The sequence below is a fragment of the Vombatus ursinus genome, unplaced genomic scaffold (assembly GCF_900497805.2).
Source record: "Vombatus ursinus unplaced genomic scaffold, bare-nosed wombat genome assembly UNPS02000582.1, whole genome shotgun sequence".
In the NCBI taxonomy this organism is placed as follows: Eukaryota; Metazoa; Chordata; class Mammalia; order Diprotodontia; family Vombatidae; genus Vombatus; species Vombatus ursinus.
Genome location: NW_020940360.1, coordinates 38,202,658 through 38,227,527, shown reverse-complemented (window position 1 = coordinate 38,227,527; position 24,870 = coordinate 38,202,658). Strand labels below are relative to the sequence as shown.

Sequence of the window (24,870 nt, the reverse complement as noted above, 5' to 3'; positions counted from 1 at the left end):
TACGTCCCACAGGCTGTACCCTGGGAGTCGCTCTTTGCCAGCTGGACTTGGAGGCTAACAAGAAAGTGGACTTGGGTGGTGGGGAGGTGACTGCCAAGGAAAGGTCAAAGGAAAGTAATGGAATTTTGGCTTCCAGCCTGGGCTCCCTGGGACACCGAAGAATTCAGGCACGTCCAGGAGACAGCTGGATTCTAGGTATTAAAATGAAACCTGGGAGGAGGTGGAGAGAAAGGAGGGAAGCGGGCAAAACTGTTTTTGTAAATCTCCTGGCAGCTTTGCCAACGTTAACGTATAAGCTCCCTCCTGGGGACCCCAGTTCCTAGGGCGGGGGAGAGATCAAGAGGTTCGAGTGCCGAAAAGACCCACTGGCCAATGGGGAGTGAAGTCAGCGGGGGCGTCGTCCAAATGCCTCCAATGGGGAGCAGCTTTACTTTTGGCCCTAGCTGACTCGGCTCTTTCTCCTCTTCCTCTGGGAAAACAAGTGTTTTGATTTCAAGTGCTCGGTGGATTCCCAGGCTGAAGCCCCAGACCTGTACAGTCCAGGTATTTTCTCCTTCACTTCACTAACCAGGTGTAATTGTCTAAATGTGAGAGGTTTCTGCAGAGTCCTGAGTGCCTCAAAGGTGGCCTGGAAGCTGGTGAGCTGGGAGTCTTAAGTGAGTGCTGCTAAAATTCGTGCCCACAGCTCCTCTTTTGCTTTTAAGTAGTATTATGTAATATGCCATTAGCATTCACCAGTTTCTTAAGGCAGGATCCAAGAGGGAAAGTTCCTTAGAGATCATCTCCAGGGGTTTTTAACCTGCTGTCCACGAAATTGGTTTTTTTTTTTTTTAATATTTTGATGACTTACAATTTTTCTCTAATCCTATATATTTTATTTTCTGCATTTAAAAGCATTATACTGAGGAGGGCTTAACCTTACTAGTCTGCCAGAGGGGTCCATGACTCCCCAAAAGATTACAAACTCCTGATCTAGTCCCACCTCTTGGTTTTACATGTGCAGAAACTGAGGCCCAGAGAGGTTAAGTGAATTGACCAAGGAGGAAGAGCTGCAATCTGAATTCAGGCCCTTGGACTCTGAATCCACATAGCTCTTTCCATGACAACAGTGATGCTGCTCTGTTTCTCTATCCCATCATCACAAGGCCCACACAGGCTAGACTGGCCTTTTATTAAGAGAATGTGTTCTGTGACGTTTGGATTCAGTCAAAGGACCACACTTGAGGACTTAGAGGGCTACATATGACCTTGAGGTTGCAGGTTCCCCACCCCTGGCTAGATATTCTATAGCCAAGAATGATGAGGCTGATCAAGGCTGACCCCCAACAGAAAAATTGTGAAGAGTAAAACTTGTCTTTGTTACTTTCCTACCTCTTGTCTGGACCTTCCTCTTCCTCCTCTCGGTACCTATCATAGGTCTTTTGTTTTCCTTTTCTTTCGGGGAGGTGAGGCAATTGGGGTTAAGTGATTTGCCCAGAGTCACACAGCTAGTAAGTGTTATGTGTCTGAGGTCAAATTTGAACTCGGGTCCTCCTGACTCCAAGGCTGGTGCTCTATCCACTGTGCCACCTAGCTGCCCCAACCAAGGCTTTATTTTTACAGATGAGGAAACTGACACTCAAAGAGGTTCTGTGATTTTCCCAAGGTCCCTTAAGTGTCTGCAAGTAGTAAGTGTTTTAGGCTAGATTTAAACCCAAGTTCTCTAACGGTTCTTCCCACTAGACCATGCTGTCCCTGGTTTAGGGCAGAGCCCTCCCCACTCCCTTTCAAATTGCGTTCTTTCCTCTTCCCTCCTCCTGCCTTCATTAAAATTTACTATTCTGTGTCCCCTTTCCTTTTGAGTAGTTATCCTATCCACACCCAAACAATCTGCAGAAGAAATACTCTTCAGAGGGTTAACTACAAATGTTCTCAGAAGAGTAAAATATTATCAGAGGACTTCGGGACCTCTTGGCAAATCCTTAACCCAAAGGAATGACCTCTAACAGTGAAATTTCAAGTAATAGTAATAACAGCTCACAATTAGGTGGCTTTAATATTTACAAAGTGTTTTCCTTAAAACAGCCCTGGGAGGTAGCATTATTTTACATTTTATAAATGAGAAGCAAAGTTGTTGTTCAGTTGTGTCCTTATCTTTGTTATCCCATCTGGGGTTTTCCTGGCAAGGATACTGGAGTGGTTTGCCATTTTCTTCTCTAGGTCATTTTACAAATGAGGAAATTGAGGCAAACAAGGTTAAGTGACTTGCCCAGGGTCACACAGCTAGCAAATGTCTGAGGTTGGATTTGAACTCAGGTTTTCCTGACTCTAGGCCCTGTTCTCTATCCACTGCAATACCTAACTGCCCCATAGTAATTTGCCCCATAGTAACTTAACCCATGTCACATAGGTAAGAAGTGGCCAAGTCAGCACTCAAACTACCTTGTATTCGTCTTCTAGTATTCTCTATTTACCTATATAAGCATATATTGTTAACCCTTTTAGAATATAAGCTCCTCGAGGTCAGGAACTGTTTCTTTTTTTGTCTTTGTATCCCTAGAACTTAGCGCAATATCTGACACATAGTGTTTAATAGATGCTTGTTGATTAATCAACTCAAATCCAATGTTCTTTTCATTTTACTGCAGGTAAGAAATTTGAGGGGTAGGTGAGATTTTCTGGCTCCCTTCAATAATCATATTATAGACTTCAGGGCTGGTCTGCTTGCTGGGGGAAACAAGGAAGAATGGGCACAACCAATGGTAAAATGGGAATCAAAGAGTAATTATGAGAACATGTTGTAACCATAAAGTTTACAGTTTTGCAGTACTGGTCTTAAATAGTACATTGCTGCAAAATTACCTGGGAAAGTCTATCTTATGGACCTGAGCGCATACCAGAGGTTCCCTCACATGCCTACTGATGAACTAATTAACTCCTGTCTTGGAAGTGTCCCAAGGACAATATGGATTTTCAAGTATGTGTGTCATCACCACCAGATTCATTTTAATCTTGCAGAGAAACTTTTGGCATGGGATGTGTGTCCTTCCAATACAACCCTGTTAGAGCTCTTGTTTCCAGACCACCTATGGTCTTTTTGGTACCTCGGGTTGGAATTCCATGTATAAGAGGCCTTGGGTATGATGAGTTTGAATGAAGGCATTGGACTCGAAGATCTCTAAGGCAGCTGGGTGGTACAGTGAATACAGTTCTGGCCTGGACTCAGGAAGATCTGAGTTCAAATTCAGCCTCCAACATTTACTCGCTGTGTGCTTGGGCAAATCACTTAATCTCTGTCTGCCTCAGTTTCCTCAACTGTAAAATAGGGATAGTAATAGCACCTACCTCCCAGTGTTGTTGGGAAGATCAAATAGATAATATTTGTAAGGTGCCTGGCACATAGTAGGTGCTTAATAAATTCTTGTTTCCTTCCTTCCTGGTGTCCATTCCAGCTCTGAATTCTATCCTAGTTTCATTACACCTATCTCACCTTTCTCCTTGTAACTATCCCATCAGAAATGGGTCCACGATTAATAGAAGCTATCCTATACCTAGATGACACAGTGGAGAGAGTGCCAGTCTAGAGTCAGGAAGACTCATCTTCATGAGTTCAAGTCTGGCCTCAGACACGTACTAGCTGTGTGATCCTTGGCAGGTCACTTAACACTGTTTGCCTTAGTTTCCTCATCTGTAAAGTGGGCTGAAGAAGGAAATAGCAAACCACTCTAGTGTCTTTGCCAAGAAAACCCCAAATGGGGTCACAAAGAGTTGGGTGTGACTGAAAAAACAAAACAAAAACAAAAATGACTGGACAAAATCCTACAATTAACACGTTGTTGTTTTAAAATTATATGATCCAAATGGGAGTCCATCAGTCAGAGGCAACTGTAGGCACTTAGTATGTGTTTGTTGTATCACATTTTATTATACTGTGTTGTGCTTAATTCAATGCTTAATGAAAGTTTTTCAGAAGCACAGTTTCTGTTGGAAGAACGGAAAGTCTCCAAGCAGTATTTTAGAATTCTCTTTCCCCCACCTTCACAGAGCCAATGGATATGACCAGGGTTGCCGTTATTGGTGCAGGTGTGGTTGGGCTCTCCACAGCTGTCTGCATTTCTGAATCTATCCCACAATGCTCCATCGATGTTATTTCAGATAAATTTACACCTGACACCACTAGCGATGTAGCAGCTGGAATACTTATTCCTCATGCTTATCCAGGTGAGTGAAACTGCAGTTAGCATTGTTAGACTAGAATTCTGCTGATAAAGATGGGTAGGCCTTTCTTGGTTCTCTGCCCACGGCTGCCATGATAATGGTGACTGTGGCATTGGTGGTGGGGGCATGAGGTGCCAGAGATTAGCAGCTCTTAACAAACAGACCATCTGAGAGCATGCTTGGGAGGAAGTAAACCACTCCTCTTGTATCTCGTCTTCACTCAGGACATATTACACCTACTCCCTCCTGTACAGAGCCCCCTCCCCCACTTAGCACACAGAAGGCACTTAATCAATATTTGTTTCCCTTTCTGTTCATTCATTTTGTCTGGATTGGGGAAGAAAAAAGAAGGACCTGTTTCAAACAGAAATCTAAGATGGAAAACCCAAGGTCACAAATCTGCAGAAACAATTCATCCAGAAGGACAGATTGTGAACAGAACCCAAGAACAAGTCCAAAGCCTAGTGGGGGGTGAATAGTTTGCAAGAACAAAACCCCATGAAATAGCAAGGCAGCAGAGAGCATGAAGCATCTACAGTTGACAGGTGGCTCAGGAAAGGAATCAGCCTGAGCCATTGTTCTTTCTTGACCTCTCCTTGCTCAGTTATGACACTACAGTTTTAGGCCTGGACCAGGGGTGGGGCGTCAAGGCCGCAGGTTCCGCACCCCTGGCTTGGACAGTTGTGGCTCTGGCAAACAAGGGGAGGAAAGACATGACGGTAAAGACAGTGGTCCAAGGGCCAATTTCTGTGAAGTGTGAGGGGAGGCCTTGCTTTTCTGAAATGGGGGGTGGGAATCCTATGTCCTGTCAACATGCAATCCTCACTTCTTTCATTACTGACTTTAGCACTCTGTCCATAGTCTATTCTAGAGTAACCCAGGCTTGTCTGGGCATGCCCAATTCACCTAACATATATGCAAGATGATGTCATATTTTTAGGGGCTTTAAATGCCAGACAGAATTTATAATTCAACCTAGAAGTAACAGTGAACCATTGAAGCTTCTTAAACAGGGGAGTGATATGATCAAAGAAAATGTTTCTGAATTTATTTTCTGATCCTCAGGGAGGAGCTGGTCTGAAGTCTTTTTTTAAAAACTGTATTTTCTCCATCTGTTTCCCTTTTTTTCTTATGTCATAATGATAGATACACCAATTCACCTGCAGAAGCAATGGTTTCAAGAAACCTTTGACAGATTGTTTGCAATCACTAATTCATCAGAAGCTATAGATGCTGGCATTCACCTAATATCTGGGTAAGTGAGCAAATTTCAGGAGGGCCTTTGAAAAAATGTCAAACACTTGTGAATAAACATGCTCTTCATCATAAGATATGCTTGCGGTGCTCCAAATGCTAGGGGAATTAGAAACAGCATTTGAAAAGTGGCTTCTTTCATGAAATGTAAAAGATAGAAAGATAATACTTAGCTGCTTTAGAGACAATAAACAATTGCTATGGTTCCTTGCAAAAAAAAATAATAATTTTGTGTTTCTTTGGGGGAATGGTTAGTTAGGAAGTAACACAGTGGAAAAAATGGCTATGGTGAGGGAAGAGCCGAACATGGTTTTCTGTGTATTGAGACTAATGGTTTTCATAGCATGATATTGAAATGTATAAATAGAAGTATAATATACTTGCGTATAGTAAGACTGCATTTATCTGGCATCAGTGGGGGAGAGAGGTATACCACAAAAATGAATCCTCCAGAATGTTTTAGTTTTATCCATTTAGATGGACATTTAAAAATGTTTTATTGAACCTTTTGAAGTATCACTGTCATTTCCTAATGACTCCCCACAGAATGTTTCTTATTATAAGTAAGTAAGGTTGAGCATTTTTTAGGTCAAGTTAGATGTTACCATATGTTTTTGATGTTTTACTGATAATTTTTCTTTTTATATCATTTCTCAATAACAACCCCTCCCTGGAAAAAAATAGTCCTCCTTTGAAACTTATAGCTTGCTAACAATTTTATAGTGCTTTAAGGTTTATAAAACATTTTACAAATATCTATTTTATCCTCACAACAACCTTGGGAGGCAGGTGCTATTATTATCCCCATTTTATAGATGAAGAAACTGAGGCATACTGAGGTTAAGTGACTTACCCAGGCTCACACAGTTAGCAAGTGTCTGAGGCTGGTTTTGATCTCAGGTTTTCGTAACTCCAAGTTCAGTGCTCAACTCACTTTGCTACCTCATGTAGCTAGCCTAGGAGTATTCAGAAAAAACATATCAACATATTTCCCACATCTGAAAATGTATGTCTCATCCCACACCTATAGCCTGCCACCTGTTTACTGAGAAATGGGAATCATGCTTGTCTATCTTTGGAAGACTCAATGGGTCACTGCATTGATCAGAATTAAGAAGTTTTTCCATGTTTTCCTTTACAGAATTGTGGTAATGGGAATGGACATCTTTAAAAAACCTGTCATATGTTTTCCTGGCTCCTTGAGCAGAGGATGCTGAACATAGTTAAATGTTTTCTTCACCAAATCAACAAACATTTATTAATGCCTACTATGTGCCAGGAGGTACTGAGGACCTACACCAAATTGTCCCTGGCCTCAAACTTACATTCTGGAGGAGGATACCACATACACACATATAAATACATGTGAAATGTATACAAAATAAAAGCAAAGTACTTTTTTTGGGGGGGAAGGGAAAAGCCTCACTGGTCCTATACTGCCCCTATGTTCACCAGAGTGACAGCTTGTTTCTTTCAACCGGCACTGGTATGGTTTGTGAGGGTTGTCCCAGGATGCTTTGTTAAAGAGATTATATACATATAAATATAAAGCCAGGAGATCCTTTGAGAAACCAGAATTTGCTTTCCTCTTCAAAGTAAGGTTCCTAAGACAGGAATTACTTCATTTTTGCCTGTGTATCCCCAGCACCAAACCATAGTGCCTGGCATATGACCTAATAGTTGTTTAATAAATGTTTATTGATTGATTATAATTGACTATTAGTAGTACTTTGGAAGGTTATATCCTGATTCTGACCTGTTGTATTGATCCAAAATAGTTTTGGAGACTCTGCTTTTGCAATTACCTTCAGAGCCAGTTTAAAAACTCCACTTGAAAAATCCTCTCTCGTGACTTTATAGTCACACCTCATTTGTTTGCTCTCTTGACAAATATCTGTTGTGTGCTCATACGAGGCACCACTGTGCTCAGTAGTGAGAGAGGCCAAGATGAATAGCAAGAAGCTTATCAAATGGGGGCAAGTGAGATAACATATGATAACATACGTAAAGCACCTTGCCAGCCTTAAATAGCCATAGAAATAGAGGCCATTGTTGTTATTGTTGATGATGTTGAGTGTGTGCGTTCCATGAAAGCTGACGAGCTCTCTTCAATCCATGGCTTTTAGCTGGCAGATATATAGAACTGTTCCCCACCAAGAGAGGCCGTTCTGGGCTGACACTGTGCTGGGATTTCGGAACATGACTGAATCAGAATTGAAGAAATTTCCACAGCATGTGTTTGGCCAAGCCTTTACTACTGTGAAATGCGAAGCCCTCTCCTATCTGCCGTGGCTGGAAAAAAGGTGAGTAACCCCAAAGGTTCTTTCCTACTTTCTTTTCTGCAAAAGAATTTGCAGCGATTGCAATGAGAGAATTGGGGAATTTCTGGAGCACCTTCAGAGATCGTAGGGTCCTAAGACGAGAGCTAGAAGGGATGTTAGAGACCAGTTAGTCCTACTCCTCTTGTTTTATAAGGAAACTGAGGCCCAGGGAATTTAAATGATTTGCCCTAGGTCACATGGGCATTATGTCAGAAGTTGGATTTGAACCCGGGTCCTCTGACTCCAGAGCTAGTGCTCTTTTTACTGTGTGGGGGGGTTAAAATTGCCCAACCTACAATAAAAGAGGCTGAGGCAGAGCTCTGAGTCAATGGCACTTTATTTAAGGTCCGTGGTTCTCTCTAAAGAAGTGAACCTCATATCTTCCTCTTGATCTGAGATGCCCCCTTCTTCCAGTACTTCGCTTTTTATAGGGTTTGATATCCAAATATGCAAAAAGGGCATGGCAAAATACAGAATCTCATGGGTTGATAGACTTGCTCTTGAGGGCCAGACATGACATATTAGCGGGGTGGGGAGGGGTGTCATGGTGAAGCATGGAGCACCTGTACTAAGTGGTCATAAGATGGTCACCTGCTCGTGTTGGACAAGAGAGAATGGCCTGGAGGTACAAAAATAAATTGGGGGATTTTCCAAAGCATCAAGGCATCCCACCATGCTAGGTTTGGAATTGGAATTTGAATAAAACTGGGTGGAGATATCTTTGTCAGCATTCTTGTGGTTACACAAGTGAGCCTCATAACTTGGTAAATGAGTAGTAAACATTACATTAAAGTTTGAGCTCTACTATAAGAACCTATCTATCCCTATATGATTTATGTGTTATATCAAACTGATTAGAATACAGTAGGGGTCCAAATGAATTATTTCTCACATTTATCCTCTTTATTATTGTTGTTCTTGCTATTGTTTTTGCAAAACTTCTCCATGTTTTCAGTGGCCTGCACTTAACACTGCAATTAGGTGGTGTAGTGGATAGGCTATTGGATTTGGAATCACAAAGACCTGATTTCAAATCCTGTCCAGTCACTAACTAGCTTTGTGATCTTCCCTAAGCCTCAGTTTTCTTATCTGCAAAATAGGCATATTTTGCCAGCAGGGTTTTTATGAGGCTCAAATGACATAATATGTGTAAAAGTACTTTGCAAACCTTAAATATTAGTTATTATTTATAACTTCAGGTGTTAAGGGCCCTCATTTTTCTTTGCCCAGGACCCCCCAAATATGGGTCCCCTAGGGGTTTACCATTCCTGAGTAGAGCTCCCCTTTCTACCCCATGAAGAACTTTCTCAACCTGTCTCCCTCTCCACCCCTCCACCCCCCAGGAAATTTACTTACCTTATGTTCCACTCCTTTGGACCCTTAAGACATCTTTCGAGTGATAGCTGGCTATCTGAGAAACTGTGCTACTACATTAATGGAAGATGGTTTTCTTCCTCCTTCTTTCCTAGGGTATAATATAGGTGTAACATGCCCTTAACTTTCTAGCCTACTCAAAAGAATAGGAGTTTCATGCTAGGTAAGAGGGAGGGATGTGCCCTGACTGGTTGGTGAGAGAGACATGTGCAGGCAGAAGGGGACTCGAGGTACCCTTAAGATGTAGGCAGCCACCCACTCCGTCTATGCATAGAGCTGGCCCAGATGCTTGGCTAACTCAATCGTGGGTTGTTTCGAAGCCTCAGTAAGTAGCTGGTTCCCTCCTACCCTTCTTTCATACAATGTTAGCTTTCAGTCTGTAGTATTCTAAGTCAAAAATGTTAACTTTACCCAACAGGCTATCAGACAATAGTTGCCATGTAAGCATCACCCCCTTAAAAGTAATATCAGCTTCTAGAAAATTTGTTTTCTACCACAAATCAAGGTTTTAGAGTTTAACAAAGAACTAAAGATATTCATTTTTCCTAAGGAGAAGATAAGTCACTGTTTTAATAATTTATGTAATATCCTGAGGATCATGACCAGATGGCATTTCTACATGCCCTCTCCTTGCTCCTTTTAGGAAGTTCCCTGAAGAATCATGGTGGGAAGGCAAGTTTGGAGATTATTTGGACTTTCCCTTTTTTCTATCAGAATACCTAAACCATCCTGTATAGATGTGCATTCCTTCTCTCTTTAAAAACCTTGCAGAGATGCCCATAGGATCATAGAACCAGAGCTGGAGGAGACTTCAGAAATTCTCTAGTCCAGGGATGGGGAACCTGTCTCCTTGAGGCCACATGTGGCCCTCTAGGTCCTCAAATGCAGCCCTTTGACTTAATAAAAGGGCCATACTTGAGGACCTAGAGGGCCACACAAGGCCCACAGGTTCACTAGTCCAACTCCCCCATTTTACTGGTGAGGAGACTGAGGACCACAGAGCTTTGGTAACTTACCCTGGGTCACACATAATAAATGGCAAACCCATGCTTTCAGCCTAGTTCTTCTTGACTCTGTGAATCAGAACTATACATCCCATAGCCTCTCTTGTTAATCAAGCAACATTTAAGTTACTATTATATACCAGGAAGGGCAGCTAGGTGGTGCTACAGTAGATAGAGGGCTGGGCCTGGACCCAGGAAGACCTGAATTCATTTCTGGTCTCAGACATTTATTAGGTGTGTGACCCTGGGCAAGTCACTTTACTCTGTTTGCCTTGGTTTCCTCATCTGTAAAATGAGCTGCAGAAGGAAATGGCAAACCATTTCAGTATCTCTGCTAAGAAAACCCCAAATGGAGTCACAAAGACTCAGTCATGACTGAACACCAGCAGCAGCAGCAGCAGCAAAAACTACTCTTTGTGAGTAGGTATTGTTTCATTCTTTGTATGTTATCTCCACAGTGCCTGGCATTTAGTAGGCTGATTGATTGATTAGTAAGCAAGCCCAGTTCTTCCAGTAGTGACTGTTACAAAAACACATACTTTTTATTCCAAGGAAACTAGTGTCTCTCAATCTATGGTGGTTCAGAGATTGGGCGAAGTATGATGGCGTCAAGCCAGTCTGTGTCTTTCCAGTTGCTAGTTTCCTTCATCAAGTCTCACACTTCCAGGTTGTTTCCTACAAATGATAAATGACCTTTAGTTTTCCCATCTGTAATATGGGGATGATAATATTTGCACAGCCAACCCCTTGGAGTTGTTTGAATAAAGGGCTTTACGAGCCATGCAGCACTATAGAAATGTTATTATTATCATTGTACTGTACCACATCTTGATCTTATGCAACATCATCTCTCTTGGGAAAGAAACTTGTGACTTTTTCTGGAAGATGTTATTTAACTTACACAGGCCTGTGTAGACATGTACTTTGCAGAAAAATCTCATTTGCATATTATGACTGCAGGGTTATTAGTATGAAGTGGTGTTCCTTCTTGAGACACTAGTCTTGGTCTTTTTTCATTGGACATATAACTTCAGGGTGACAGACTCCATCCAAAACAATCAATGGCAGCGTGAGTAATTACAATAACTAACATTTATATAGCATATATATTGCAAATAACTTTATATATTGTTATCTATGTCAATATCATGAATTCCATGAAGCCATTGTTGAATCAGGAAGAAGCTTTATTAATGACCTGGGAAGGCCAGGAGTCCCGCATGTGTGAGAGCACACATGTGAGAGTGCATGTATCGACAAATGCACACCGTTTTATTCCCTATTCCCCATTCGAATTTCCTTCCCATTTCCCCATTCGATGGGTACTACAGAGGTTACAGCCTATCTGAAGCGCCTAATTTCCATCCCTAATTACATCTCCTACTCCTCACAATTAGGCCAGCCAGACCCTTACTTGGGAATACCCATTTTTATGTTAACCTCAGAACCAGTCAGTCTATTCACCACCAAAAGTGTTTTCTTATTCTAATATGTATGTATGGATGGATGGATGGATGGATGGATGGATGTGTATGTATATATGTGTATGTATAAAACTATAAATATAATTCTAATATAACTCTCTTTTGTTCAACTTCCACCTAGCCTGCAGATTCCATTCTTTAAGGTTTCCACTTGGCTTTTTGTGGAAATAATAATAATAAAAACTATTTCTCTGACTTTAACCTCTGATTGAGTGATATGCAGAAGCAACATCCATGTATCCCACATATACGCTGTCTCATTGGATCTTCACAACACCCTTGAGTGGCAGGTATAAACTGAGGACTTAAGTCAAGTTAAGGTGACCTTGGGTGTGGCCCTTTGACTAAATCCAAGCTTCATAGAACAAATCCCCTTAATAAAAAGATTTGCTCTGCAAAACTTGGACTCACTCAAAGGACCTAGAAGGCCGCGTGTGGCCTCGACGTCACACGTTCCCCACCCCTGGTAGCCCACTATTTCCTGACCACTTCCTGAGTTGGAGCTGATTTTTAAACTTCTATGTTGTCTTATAATTAGTTACAAGGCTCAGAATGCTAGTTGCTGATGAGGAAAGGAATGGAGCACCAGGCCTTAAGTGATGAGGTGTGCATCATTGCTTCCTGTCACTGGCAATAGAATTCCACACTAAGTCCTCCTAAGGGGGATTAAAGGAACTGAGCCCTGGGGCTACAAATACAAAAGCAAGACAATCTCTACCCTCTAGAAGCTGGATTTCTGAAGGAGAGAGAAACAGCAAATATAAAGGCGTGAAGGCCAGGGAAGGGGAATGGGTTGGCCTGGGAAGTGAAAGGGATGATGATTTGTACGATGCAGGAATTGATCTACTCACCCTTTCTACAAGCAATGGTACTATTGATTTGGTTATAGTTCCCTGGGCAAGTGAGTAGTCAAAGAGGACTGTGGTTTTGAACCCAGGTGACTGGAAAAATAGTGGTGCCCTCAACAGGAGTAAGGAAGTCGGGAAGAAGGATGGGTTTGAAGAGAAAGCTAATAATCTTACATTTGGGACTTGCTGAGTTTGAGATAACTATATGATGTCCAGGGAGAGAGATCCAGAGCTGAAGAGGAAAGGGCCCGGGATGGTACCCTGGGACATGGATAACAGTCCAACTAAGGAGTCTGAGAAGGATCAATCAGACAGCTACAAGGAGAAACAGGAGAGAACATGTCATTCTTTCAGCTCTGTAACTCTTACCCTGGGGCTCCCACTGTCCAGATTGGTGATACCTCACATTTGTCTGGGTTGCCTCCATTCAAACTTTGTTTTGTTCCCTTTTCTTGCCTGCTGCATTGGTGGGACTACTATCTCCCAGTTCAATGCCTTCCTTCCCTCTGAAACTACTTTCCATTTATCCTGAATATATCTTATAGGTACACTTTCTTGGACATATTTTTTTCCATTAGAATATGAACTCCTTAAGAGCAATTTTTGCCTTTCTTTGTATTCCCAATACTTAGCACGGTGACTGGCACATAGTAAGTACTTAATAAATGCTTGTTGACCATAGGTAGGGGAAGTTCCTCACCAAGATTATCTCCTATGCCAGTAAAAGCATAGATCTCATTCAAGACAAACAGAAATCCAAATACCATTTTGAAAGTTCTTTTCCAAACCTCAGTTAGTATGAGTGGTGTGTGTGTGTGTGTGTGTGTGTGTGTGTGTGTGTGTGTGTGTGTGTATAATAGACCCATGTATTATAAGTATTGATTTAAATAATATTATTTAAAAATAATCTCTTTAAAAAAGCTTGACTTTTTTTTACCTTTAATTTCTCTTAATGAATATGAAGCAACAGCAACCTGTAAGCCAGCTCTAGTTTTTTCTTTCTTCTGTGCCCCCCCCAAAAAAATGAAAGCTCACTTACCTTTGCAAACACCCACTTCTGTTTTATGTTTTGGAATGTGTCATATTTAAAGGCTTTAGCAAAAGCCACTTTGCTTTTCTGTCAAGGTCCCCAAACTTCAAACCATGTCTCACAATGTTAAGTAATCCAGATTTGTAATAGTTTTTCCTTCTGAAAATGTCATTGCTTTAAACCTTGTTGGTTACTACTTATATTTCAATTTGAAAGAGCTCAGCATGTTCTTCATCCTATAAGAATGCAAAGCTTATAGTGTCTGCCTAAGTCTTTCCTGGATTTCCTGTAATCAGACATATGGTGTCATGCTGGCATTTTAATGCTATTTCATATTGAAAGCTGATCATGGAATAAATTTGTGTCACTGCTTAGAACAAAATTACTATTGAGGATATTCGTTGATGGCTAAAGTAATAGTTACTATTTATTACCAAGTATAGTACAATGTGGAATCATTGCATTTTAGAGCTGGGAAGGGCATTAGAAATAATCCAAACACTTTATATATGAGGAAATGAAATCTGTTAAAAGGTTTGAGAAGGGGTCCTGAGCTCAGGTATTAGGATAGTACAAACGATTGATTGACATAAGCAAGAGCTATAAAAGAACAGGTTTATTTGACCTACAAAGATACAGTTGTTGAATAGAGCATAAAGATACATGTTAAGAGATTAATTTTAGGTTAGTGTTGCATTTCTCCTGTTTCTCTTTCCCCCAAGGAGATAATTCTCACAGTGGTGTCTGGTAAGGCCCTATGTGGTGTGGCAGGACCTCCAGGTCTGAGGAGGTGGGAAACTGCATTGGTGAGGGCTTTTTCTAAGAACAGGACAATGGTACAGACCGCAGAAACAAAGTCTTCAGTTATTCATTTCCCAAATAGAGCCGTGATCCATTGCCGCTACCACCACCACCACCACCCCCATCATCATCATCATCATCTTATTATTACATTATATTTTATATACATGTATTACATACACATTATTATTACTATAGCATTTATATAGCACCTCATATGTACTAGGCACTGTACCTAGTGTTTTACAAATATTATCTCATTTGATCTGTGCAACAATCTTGGAAGGTAGATACTGTTATCATCCCCATTTTACTGTTAAGGAAACTGAAGCAAACAGAAGTTAAGTGACTTGCCCAAAATCACATAACTAGTAAGTCTCTGAGGCCAAATTTGACCTCAGGTCTTCCTGATTCCTGGTGCAGCACTTTACGCACTCTGCCACCTAGCTGCCAACATAAACATCATAAGCAGCAGACACAACTGAGATCCTGCCAAGGCTGCAAAGAGGTGCAAAGCTTGATCCCTGTCTCCCATGGCTTTGGGGGCATACGAACAAGGGGTTTCTTATCTATCTGGGGACAGGACGTGAACATAACAAAGAAGTAGCAGTTAGAAAATTGGATTTATACATATTGAACAAACATTTAAAAAAGTTGGCCTGCATTTAATAAGCTGCTTGGTTATGTGATTCCTGTTTTCATATTTAAGCTTATTCTTTCCTTATTTCTTAAGGCCAGACATGTAGTGGTACATAAGGCTTGTGATACAGTAAGTAGGTTTCTATTCTGAAGGACTTAGGACATACATTTGAACAAACTAGCATGATTTGGACACCATTTACTTGGATCTAGTGGGTCTGAAAGGACTTTTAAGTATAGCATTTTTCTGGAAGAGCTAGGTTGTCCTAGCTCCAGTAAGACCAATATGTTCTGCAAATTAACCTGAGTGCTGTAGATGGTGTAAGATTGGGGAAACTACATCGTTCAAATAAGTTACCATTTGCCTTCTACCTTGATAATTGCTTCTCTCCCCAAATCATTACCAGCCTAAATTTCTTCATTCAGCAAATATTTACTTTGTTCTATACAGAGCACTAGGCCAGGCACTATGGTGAATTTAAAGAGAAATAAGGCGTGGTCACATTAGGCTTGTGATGTAATAAGTAGATTTCTACTCTGAAGGATTTAAGACATATATTCGAAGGAACTAGCATAATTTTGAGCAACTAAGTTATTTTGACTATTATAAATGCCCAAATTAACTTCAAAGGACCCACGAAGGAAGATATTATCTGTATCCAAAGAAAACTAAATAGGAGTATATATAGAATGATTTTACGTGTGTGTCTGTGTGTGTCTGTGTGTCTGTGTCTGTGTCTCTGTCTAATTCTTAACTATCTTTATGGTGGAGGGAAGAAAGAAAAAAGGGAAAAAAGAAAGTTGCATGATAACGTCATATATTTAAGAGGAATAACAAGTTGTACATAATAGATTTGCAGTTTCATGTGCAATCATCTCTTTTTTTTCTCCTCTACTATGTTATGGAAATGCTTGTCTTATTAAGTTCAGAATAAAATAAAATTTTAAAAAAGAAATCTCATGGTTCCTCTGACTTCAGGAAGGTTATAACTGAATTGAGAGGACGAAGCATTTACAAATGAAACATAAGAAAAGAAACAATATGAGAGAACAGTATAAAAATTACAAAGCAATATGTAATTAAATGTTATTAATTAAGTGATATAATACATGTTGTATTCAGGGGACTAAATTAGTTGTATATTTATTCAGCATCTAGAATAGCCCAGAAACTGAATAAAGCATAAAAAGTCTCAGGGTGCTTCGTTTCCTTATCTTTGATCTAAATGGATGGTCATTTCTGCTCGACTTCAGGATGCTTGCTAGAATTTTGTGCTTAAACATGTTATGCTCGAGTCTGAAGAACAATTAGACTTGTTCTTTTGGGCCTAGAAGGCAGGAGCAAAGGGTAGAAATTTCAAAGATGCCAACTGAGGCTTGATATTAAAAACGAGTTTCCTGTGAGTTAGCACTGTCCCAAAGCATGACAGTGCTGCTTCAAGAGATGATGAGTTCTCACTCTTTTGAGGTCTTTGAGCAGAAGTTGGCCAACTCCTTGTTGCATATATTAGATCAACAATTCTTTTTAGTTGGGTTTAGAATGGCGCTGATATCTCCTCAAATTCTTGAGTTCTTGGTGCTATGATTCTGTGAAACACCTCGTGACATCTGCCCCCTTTACCTTACTGCCTTATTAGTTTATTCATCAAGCAATCAGCACATGTATTAAGAGCCAAACATTGTGCCAGGTGCTAGGGATTCAAAGACAAAGAATAAAGAACTTCCTGCTCTCAAGGATGTTCTTGTTTTGTTCTGTGTGATATATGGGAGCGCTAGCATCTACTAAGCCTTATGTTGTCATCATTCTTCTTCCTAGGATAAGAGGACGTGGAGGCCAGGTCCACATCAGAAAGGTAGAAGATCTGTGGGAGCTTCATGGCTCGTATGATGTTGTTGTCAATTGCTCGGGCCTTGGAAGCAGAGAGTTAGTAGGTGATTTGCAGCTTTTCCCTGTGAGAGGCCAAGTACTTAAAGTTCAGGCACCCTGGGTAAAGCATTTTATCCGAGATGGGGATGGCCAGGCCTATATTTACCCAGGAGCCTTCAACGTAACATTAGGTGGAACAAGACAAAAAGATGACTGGAACCTGTCCCCTGATCCACAGAATAGTAGAGACATTCTTGCCAAGTGTAGGGCTCTTGAGCCATCTCTTCATGGGGCCTGGGATATCAAAGAGAAGGTGGGCTTGCGGCCATCACGGCCAGGAGTGAGACTACAGAAGGAGATATTAATACGAGATGGACATCGACTCCCTGTGGTTCACAACTATGGCCATGGCTCTGGTGGCTTCTCTGTGCACTGGGGCACTGCTCTCCAGGCTGGTCAGCTGGTCAAGGAATTAATCACCACCTTGAAAATCTCCACTTCCAGGGCAAAGCTGTAGATAATATGAGACTGCATATAGCACCGTGTAATTGGTCACCAGCAATGGGCTTCAATCAAAACTTAAGATGGCAGAGAGTGTGAAAATTGAAATGCGAAAGACCTGAATTTGAATCCTGGTTCAGATTCTTACATGGCTATGTGATGCTGGATAAATCACTTGACCCCTTTGGGCTTCTGCTTCCTCAGTGGTAAAATAAGGATAATAAGAGCATCCACCTCACAAGGTTATTGTGAGGATTCAGTGAGATAACACATGTAAAGTGCTCTGCAAACCTTAAAGCATTATGTAAATGTTAGCTGTTATTATAATAGCAATAAAAATAAACTGTGAGGTATAAGCTCACTAAATATTTTCAGTACTATCATGATGAATGTAGTAGGCAGGACACAAATTGAAGAGGAATTCTTTGTAGACAGGGAAGTCTTCCAGGTGCTCTTTCTTGTATATGATGTCAGAGAAATCTGCATTAAGCCTCGAAATATGATAGAACATCCTCAGTGCAATCCATAGTCAATTAAGAGTTCAGCATTCACAATCTACATAGGAAAAAACAAGTGGATGAATACTAATGTCTTCGTTGTAAGAAAGCAGCCTATTGAGTTAATTAGAACACTTGTTTAGGCCTGGTATTGCAAAATGAGTAATAAGCTGGGCCCATAATTGAATGAGAGAATGATCTGGATTGCATTTAGGACCTGGTAATACTTTTAATGATTTCAAGCTGCTCTGTGATACACACAAAGATCATCTTTTTAGCAAGAATATTCTTTTTGTTGTACTATATCATTATGGAATATACCAATCCCTGAAGAGTCAAATTTACAAGTGACCCAAAAAGCAAGAGAGATACACGAAGGAGGTATAAGTTGGCTTCAACATATTACCAACAACGATTTGCATGAAAGAAGAGGTGTAAAAGATACCATCATGGAAATGGATGATTAGAAAAGGCCTGGTTCTGTGGTGAGGGGGAAAGGGTAACAGATGGATGGCCCAAGCGTCACCCACAGAATGTTCGACAACCTAGGGAAAGGCATTGAGCATGTTGGGTAGATCCTCTTTGGAGGATTCATAGGGAGAAAGGAATACAAACTGCACAAGATAAAAAGGAGTGAATGGATTGTGGCAGTTGAAGGTGCACGCTCATCTGTGACTTCAGAGATCCACCAAAATATCATAGCTCTAAAGTCACAAGGGACATTAGAGGCCAACTGCTCATTTTATGGGGGTGGGGGGTGGGGGTGGGGACTGAGGCTCAGAGAAGTGAAGTGACTTGTCCAAGGTCACAGATGTAGAAAGTGGCAGAGCCAGGATTTGCAATCAGGGCTGAGTCCTGTAGGGGTCCCCTCAAGTTTATTAAATACTTCCTTGGACACTTACTAGCTGTGTGACTCTGGGCAGGTCTCCAAAACTTTTGAGACTCAGTTTCCTCACCTGTAAAATGGGGATAATAATAGCCCCACCTCACAGAGTTGTGTAGATAAAATGAGAAAACATATATAAAGTGCTTTGCAAAGGCTATGTAATTGCCAGTTGTTATTTTTATTATTGTTATATAGTTCTTTACAATTTGTCAAATGTTCTCTTTATAACAACACTGTGAGTACAAGCGTTGTTTTTACAGATGAAGAGAATGAAGCTTAAAGAAATTAGACGTTATTGTGGTAAGAAACCTGTGTCCCCTTCCTCCCTCTTATCTCTTTTACTTACTACCCGAGTAACCTTGGGCAAATCACAACCTCCTGGGCCTCATTTAATGAAGTGGTTAGACTAGGTACCCTCCCCTCCCCCCCCACCTCCAGGTCCCTTTCAGTGCTATGCCTCTGACCTTCTGGAACCTGTTCCCTCAGAAATGCCTTGCCCTTAATCCCCTAACTAGAAAATTTAAGAGCTGGGAAAAGAACAACTTAAACCCAAGATTTTGACTCTAAACCCAACATCTCTTTCTTATGATGTCTTGGATCAGTGGTGTGAACATTATTTTTAAAGTCTTGATACAGGTCTAAGAATACTTGCCAGTGAAGAAGATTTTGAGTAACCTTTCCTACATTTTGAAAATTGGTATTAAGATGTCTAATAGCAACAAATATTAGTAGATGTGTGAAGTAAAGATTTATGAAACTGTAGAACATAACCTCAATTTTTAATTATTTTGTCAAAAGCAAAATTTATTTCAGTCTCTGTAATCAAGGATAGGTGTCAATTTTCATTGATGGGACTTTTTTTCTTTTGGTCTATGACATCTTTAGTATTTCAATTTCACTATAGAAAGTAGCAGATGAAAAACTATGTGTGTCTATGTCATGCTTATATCCTCTATTATTTTCAATAGGCAGTCAACTTACCATGATATTTTTCCTAGATGAAATCACAGAGGAGATACTCAAATCATTGTTGAATTGCTGAATTGAATTGAATAAAAGTATTGTTTATTTTAATAATAGGAGTAGCTTTATATTTCCTAGTTTAGGACTGGTGATAGTGGCAGTAAGTGGTAAAATTGCCCAAGTGCCAGGGGTTGGCATTGATTTAATAACTGTTTCGGAATATCTGTCTCAATGTTCTCCTCTGTTAGAATAAGTAATTAAAAATTGCCTATATTGTATTTATCTGATGGACAAGTGCTGGTGAATTAGTTTAAGCATTTTTCTAAATTCTACTACAATGACATATTCAAAAGATTAATTTTGTAATCAAATAATACAAATTGTAATAAAATAAAAATTATAATAAAATAAATTTTGTAATAAAGATGGAATGACCTTTCTGAGTGGAAAATGCAATTGTTTCTTTTTTATTGATGATAACAGCTTTTCCTTCTGTGTAGGGATTGTTTCATTCACTGTATTGTGTTCCAGTGCCTGGCACATAGTAGGTGCTGAATACATGCTTGTTAATTGAACACAAACTATCAACTAATTAATATTTATGGAGGGTGGATGGGCTAAAGCTAAATGTAGTCTATATAAAAACTGGGCAGAGGATGTAAGGGTGGAGTGAACGAATTGATTCACTCAATCACCCCATCCTTACATTGTTCTCTCTCTTTTATTTTTTTGTGTGAAATAGTTAAATTTCTAACTTAAAAAAAGCTACATTCTATCAAAATATATGACATTGTAGTATAGTCATCTGTAGTCTGTTAGTGGAAATCTGTTTATAATGCGATGGGTTGAAAGGAAGCGATACCAAGCCTCCCTCATTACTATTCATGGTAGTGCAAAAATAGTCCCAGGACCTGCAAAACAGGGTGGGGTTTGCAAGGCTGGTATCAGGCAGAAATCCAGACACCTAAATAGTAACACTGTCCAGTGGTAGGAAATGGACCCACTGTCCAATGGTAGGAAATGGACCAAGCCAGAAATGGAGTTCTGGGGCAAGGATCTAGTCTCTAGAAGGAGTAGGAAAGAATGACAAGAGTCCAGTCCTGTAGAATCTGTCATATGAGGCAAAGAATCAGATACAAAGGTCAAGGCTAGATAGGGTGCAAGGCAAGAATGTGATCACTGTCCAGCCTCAGACCAAACACTTGACACTTACTAGCTGTGTGACCCTGGGCAAGTCACTTAACCCCAATTGCCTAAAAAACAAAAAACAAAAAAACAAAAAAACAAAAAGGAAAAAAAGAATGTGATCACTGGGAAGGAGTGCAAGAGCCTTGTTCTTGGATTCAGGGCACAAGGTCAAACTGGGACCAGCTGCAAGTCTGACCTCACTTGGCACCAATGATCTGCTGGGTTAGGACTCCTTATATTCTACCTGCTATGGGAAGAGATTCCTTATTAAGCATAATGTCAGACTTTACTTGAGTGTTTCTTTTCTCTAGACCAAGGAGCAATGTTTTTGCTTTGGGTTTCTTGAGCAGTTAAGTTGCCATGGGTGAGTGTTCTCCTAGCCTAGGTGAAATGGTGGATGCCAGCCCTATTCCTGGTAGGAAATAACAGGGATTCACCAAAGAAGTTTGCAAGGACCCTGGCAAAGGAGGTTTTTATTGCCTCTGCAAGGATGAGGTTCTGTGGACCTACCAGGGGCGGGGAACCTGCAGCCTTCTAGTGTGTGTGGCCTTCTAGGTCCTCAGGTGTGGCCTTTTGACTGAGTCCAAGTTTTACAGAACAAATTCTTTTATTAAGGGGATTTGTTCTGTGAAATTTGGATTCAGTCAAAGGGCCGTACTTGAGGACCTAGAGGACCTCATGTGTCTTCAAGGCCACAGGTTCCCCACCCCTGGCTTAGACTATTGACAAGGGCAAGTATCTCCTTCTCCACTCTCTCCTTCCCCTTAACCTACCTGTTCAAGTCTCCCTATTCCTTAATTTTTTTTTTCAAAAGCATTATCATGACTTTTTACTTTCTCAGCTCTCTCCTTACTGCTAAACTTATGGAAAAAGTTGCCTGTGCCCAAAGCCTCCCTTTACTCTCCACCCACCGTCTCCTCACCCTCTTACAATCTGGCTGCTCCTTCCAGCATTCTGCTGAAATTGCTCTCTCCGAGGTCATTAGTGACTTCCTAATAAGCAAATCTAAAGGTCTCACCTCCAACTGTCTGCATGACATCTGTGCCCAGATGTCTCAATGGTGCTTTGTGTTCAACATGTCAGCATTACTTTCCCCCTAGGCCTAAGCCTCCTTCGGACATCTCTGTTTCTGTTAGTGGTGCCCCTGAATCCCATCTTCTGAAAGGAGCTTTTCTCTGGCCTCCTTAATTCTAGAGTCTTCCACCTGAGATTATTTCCACTATGTCCTCTATATATCGTGTTTGTGCATGGTTGTTTGCAAGTTGTCTCCTCCATGATTTAGGGAGATCCAGAGTCCTCCCTGTTTCCTCCTCCTCCTCCTCCTCCTCCTCCTTCTTCTATTGAGGTTAAGTGACTTGCCCAGGGTCACACAGCTAGTGAGTGTTATGTGTCTGAGGCTGGATTTGAACTCAGGTCCTCCTGACTCCAGGGCCGGTGCTCTGTCCACTGCCCACTTCTAAAGTCCTGATTTTAAAAAATTCAGTCTCTGGAAGGACATTGCTAATAATGAGATTGGAATACGACCCCACCCTTGTAGGATAGCTATTGCATTCTACTCAGGCTTGGGTGAGGTATAAATTCTTTGAATAAATTGCCTTAGGCTGGGGCTGGTCTGGGCATAGAGAGTGTCCAAAGGTGACATGATGTCACTCTCAGCCTCTCATTTTAATATAGCCCACCTCCCATTGCGTTAACCAGAATGGATTGCCACCCCTCAGGAACACCTACTCTTAGAAGGGTATATAAACTGTGAACAGCCCAGCCACCATGATTGCCTTTGGTCTAAGAAATATGGCCAAATGGCCATCCTTTTACTAATAATGTGCTGGCCTTATTGATAAAAATTATTAAATTACATAGAAACTATGTCTCTTAGAATTATTTTAATCACCACAGTAGGTGTTTAATAAATGCTTGTTGACTTGGCTTGCTAAGGAGCCAACTTCTCAATGGGCCACACCTTACTTGTTTGGTTAATGGTTCCCTCTTCCCTCCCCCATTGCTAGTGACTTCCTTTTGAGATTACCTTTTATTTTATTACCTTTTATTACCTTTTATTTATTACCTTTTATTTATTACTGTATATCTTGCATGTACTATTTTTTGCATGTTGTTCTCCCATTAGACTGTAAACTCCTTAAGGGCAAGGACTGTTTTTTCCTTTCTTTGTATCCCTAGCACTTAGTACAGTGCCCAGCATAGAGGTGGCACTTAATAAATGCTTGTTGACTGTGTTCAATGTTAGGCTCAAGCAAATCTCAAGGATCTTCAGTGTAAAAAGGGGCTGCTCTTGCAGAACCCTAGAAGCCTCAATTAGCCAGGCTCTCAGACTTATTCAAGGCTGCCTCTGTCTCTGTCTCCCCTCTGACTTCCCAGGAGTCTGTGAAGCCCATGCCTGTTTTGTCTCAAATGCTAGTATCACCTAACTTGTGGTCTCTGAACTATTAAGGTTTGATGGTCCTTCCCAAGTCTCCCAAATCAATACAGTTAAATAAACATTTTCCAATTACCTACACCAGGAGAGATACTGAATTTAGATAAGACAGGGCCTTTTGTCCTCAAGGAACTAGCTAACAAATTAGTAAGGAGATTCCAGTAACTAAATTATCCAATGATACATGATAAGTACTTTAGAGGAGTATGACAAAAAGAGTATTCAAGATTGTTCCCAATAAAAGGGATCAAGAAATGCTTTATGGAAGAGGTAATAACCAAGTTGAGATTTAACGAATGGACAGGAATTCAACAAGTGGGAAAGGGAGAGGGAGGCCACACCAGGCACAGAAAACAGCATGAGCAAATGTTCAAGAGTAGGAAAGCGGAGAGCACATTCTAGGGACATAATACTCCAATTTGACTGGAGCATAGTGTATATCTAAGAATGGAAAGGTAGGATGGACTTTGATTGTAGAATGGATGTCAAACTAAGGTCTTTGAACTTTATTTAATAGATGATGAGCTCCTGAAGATTTTTTGAGCAGAAAATGGACATGACCAGATCTACATATGAGGAAGATTATTCTGATATGATAGTATTAAGGATGGATAAGAGGAAGAGAAAGTAGAACTAAGAAAATCTGTTAGGAGGCTATTGTAATATTCCAGGTATACAGAAATGCAGTCCATATCAGGATGGCAGCAGCAGGAATAAAGAAGAAGGGGTATATACAAGAAATATTGCAGAGAGAGAATTGACAAGGTTTGGTAAATAATTTTGAGAGGTGATGGGGAGAAAAGAGTAAAAAAATGTACATAAGATTTGGATAATGACAAGTAGGTGAATGAATCCAGATAATGACTGGGCCTGGATCAGTGAGAAAGAGCTATATAATAACTCTCTAATCCAAATCATCAAGCATTTATTAACTACCTACTGTGTACCAGGCACTATGTTAATCTCTCTGTGAAGCTGTCTCGACATTTATTCCATAGAGGGGAAGTTGGCCTATAGCCAATGGCAGTCAATTAGGAAATATGAGGCCACTTCTGCAATGTGGCATCAAGAGATTTACAGCTGCAAAGGTTGATGGGAAATAGGGGTGGGAGCCAGGTAGATTATTGTCTGTATTGCTTTACTAATTTTGGCTAGCTTTGTACTATGTCACATGCTTAAGAAATGCCTTTTGGAAATTATTATCTTCAAACCTTTAAATCTAAAGATATAATACTATGTAGTGGTATAATGGAAAACACACTATATTAGAAATTAGGGATTTCTACTAATAACTCCTTATGTGACCTTGGCTAAATGACATGATTTTTCTGGACATCTCACCTATAAATGAGAGAATTAGACTAAGCAACTTCATTCCTTTAATAAACATTTATAAGTACCTACTATGTCTAAGGTTTTGTCCTAGGTGTTTGAGATACAAAAGTGAAAAAATGATTAGGAACTTAAAATCAACCATTGGGATATGCTGGGCAAACATAGTTATAATACAAACTAGGATGAAATCAGTGCATAGGTGAGGTCAAACAAGGAAGCATAAGATATTTGGGAAGGCAGGCAGCTC

General features: G+C 40.5%; 1 protein-coding gene across 1 annotated transcript; it reads left to right on the top strand.

Annotated features, from left to right (window-relative positions):
• The first annotated feature begins 477 nt into the window (after positions 1–477).
• DDO (D-aspartate oxidase) lies at positions 478–17,601 on the top strand. Its single transcript, XM_027855891.1, has 5 exons — positions 478–543; positions 4,024–4,200; positions 5,344–5,452; positions 7,578–7,754; positions 16,769–17,601. Exons 2-5 carry the CDS (start codon positions 4,029–4,031, stop codon positions 17,334–17,336), a joined length of 1,026 nt encoding a protein of 341 aa, XP_027711692.1. The 5' UTR covers positions 478–543; positions 4,024–4,028; the 3' UTR covers positions 17,337–17,601.
• The last annotated feature ends 7,269 nt before the right edge of the window (positions 17,602–24,870 follow it).

Bases quoted from the DNA above. Each gene is read 5' to 3' on its own strand.
- DDO (XM_027855891.1), top strand. From the start codon at position 4,029: ATGGATATGACCAGGGTTGCCGTTATTGGTGCAGGTGTGGTTGGGCTC. The intron at 5,453-7,577 runs GTAAGTGAGCAA...CATGGCTTTTAG, and splicing joins GGCATTCACCTAATATCTGG to CTGGCAGATATATAGAACTG. The intron at 7,755-16,768 runs GTGAGTAACCCC...TCTTCTTCCTAG, and splicing joins CTGCCGTGGCTGGAAAAAAG to GATAAGAGGACGTGGAGGCC.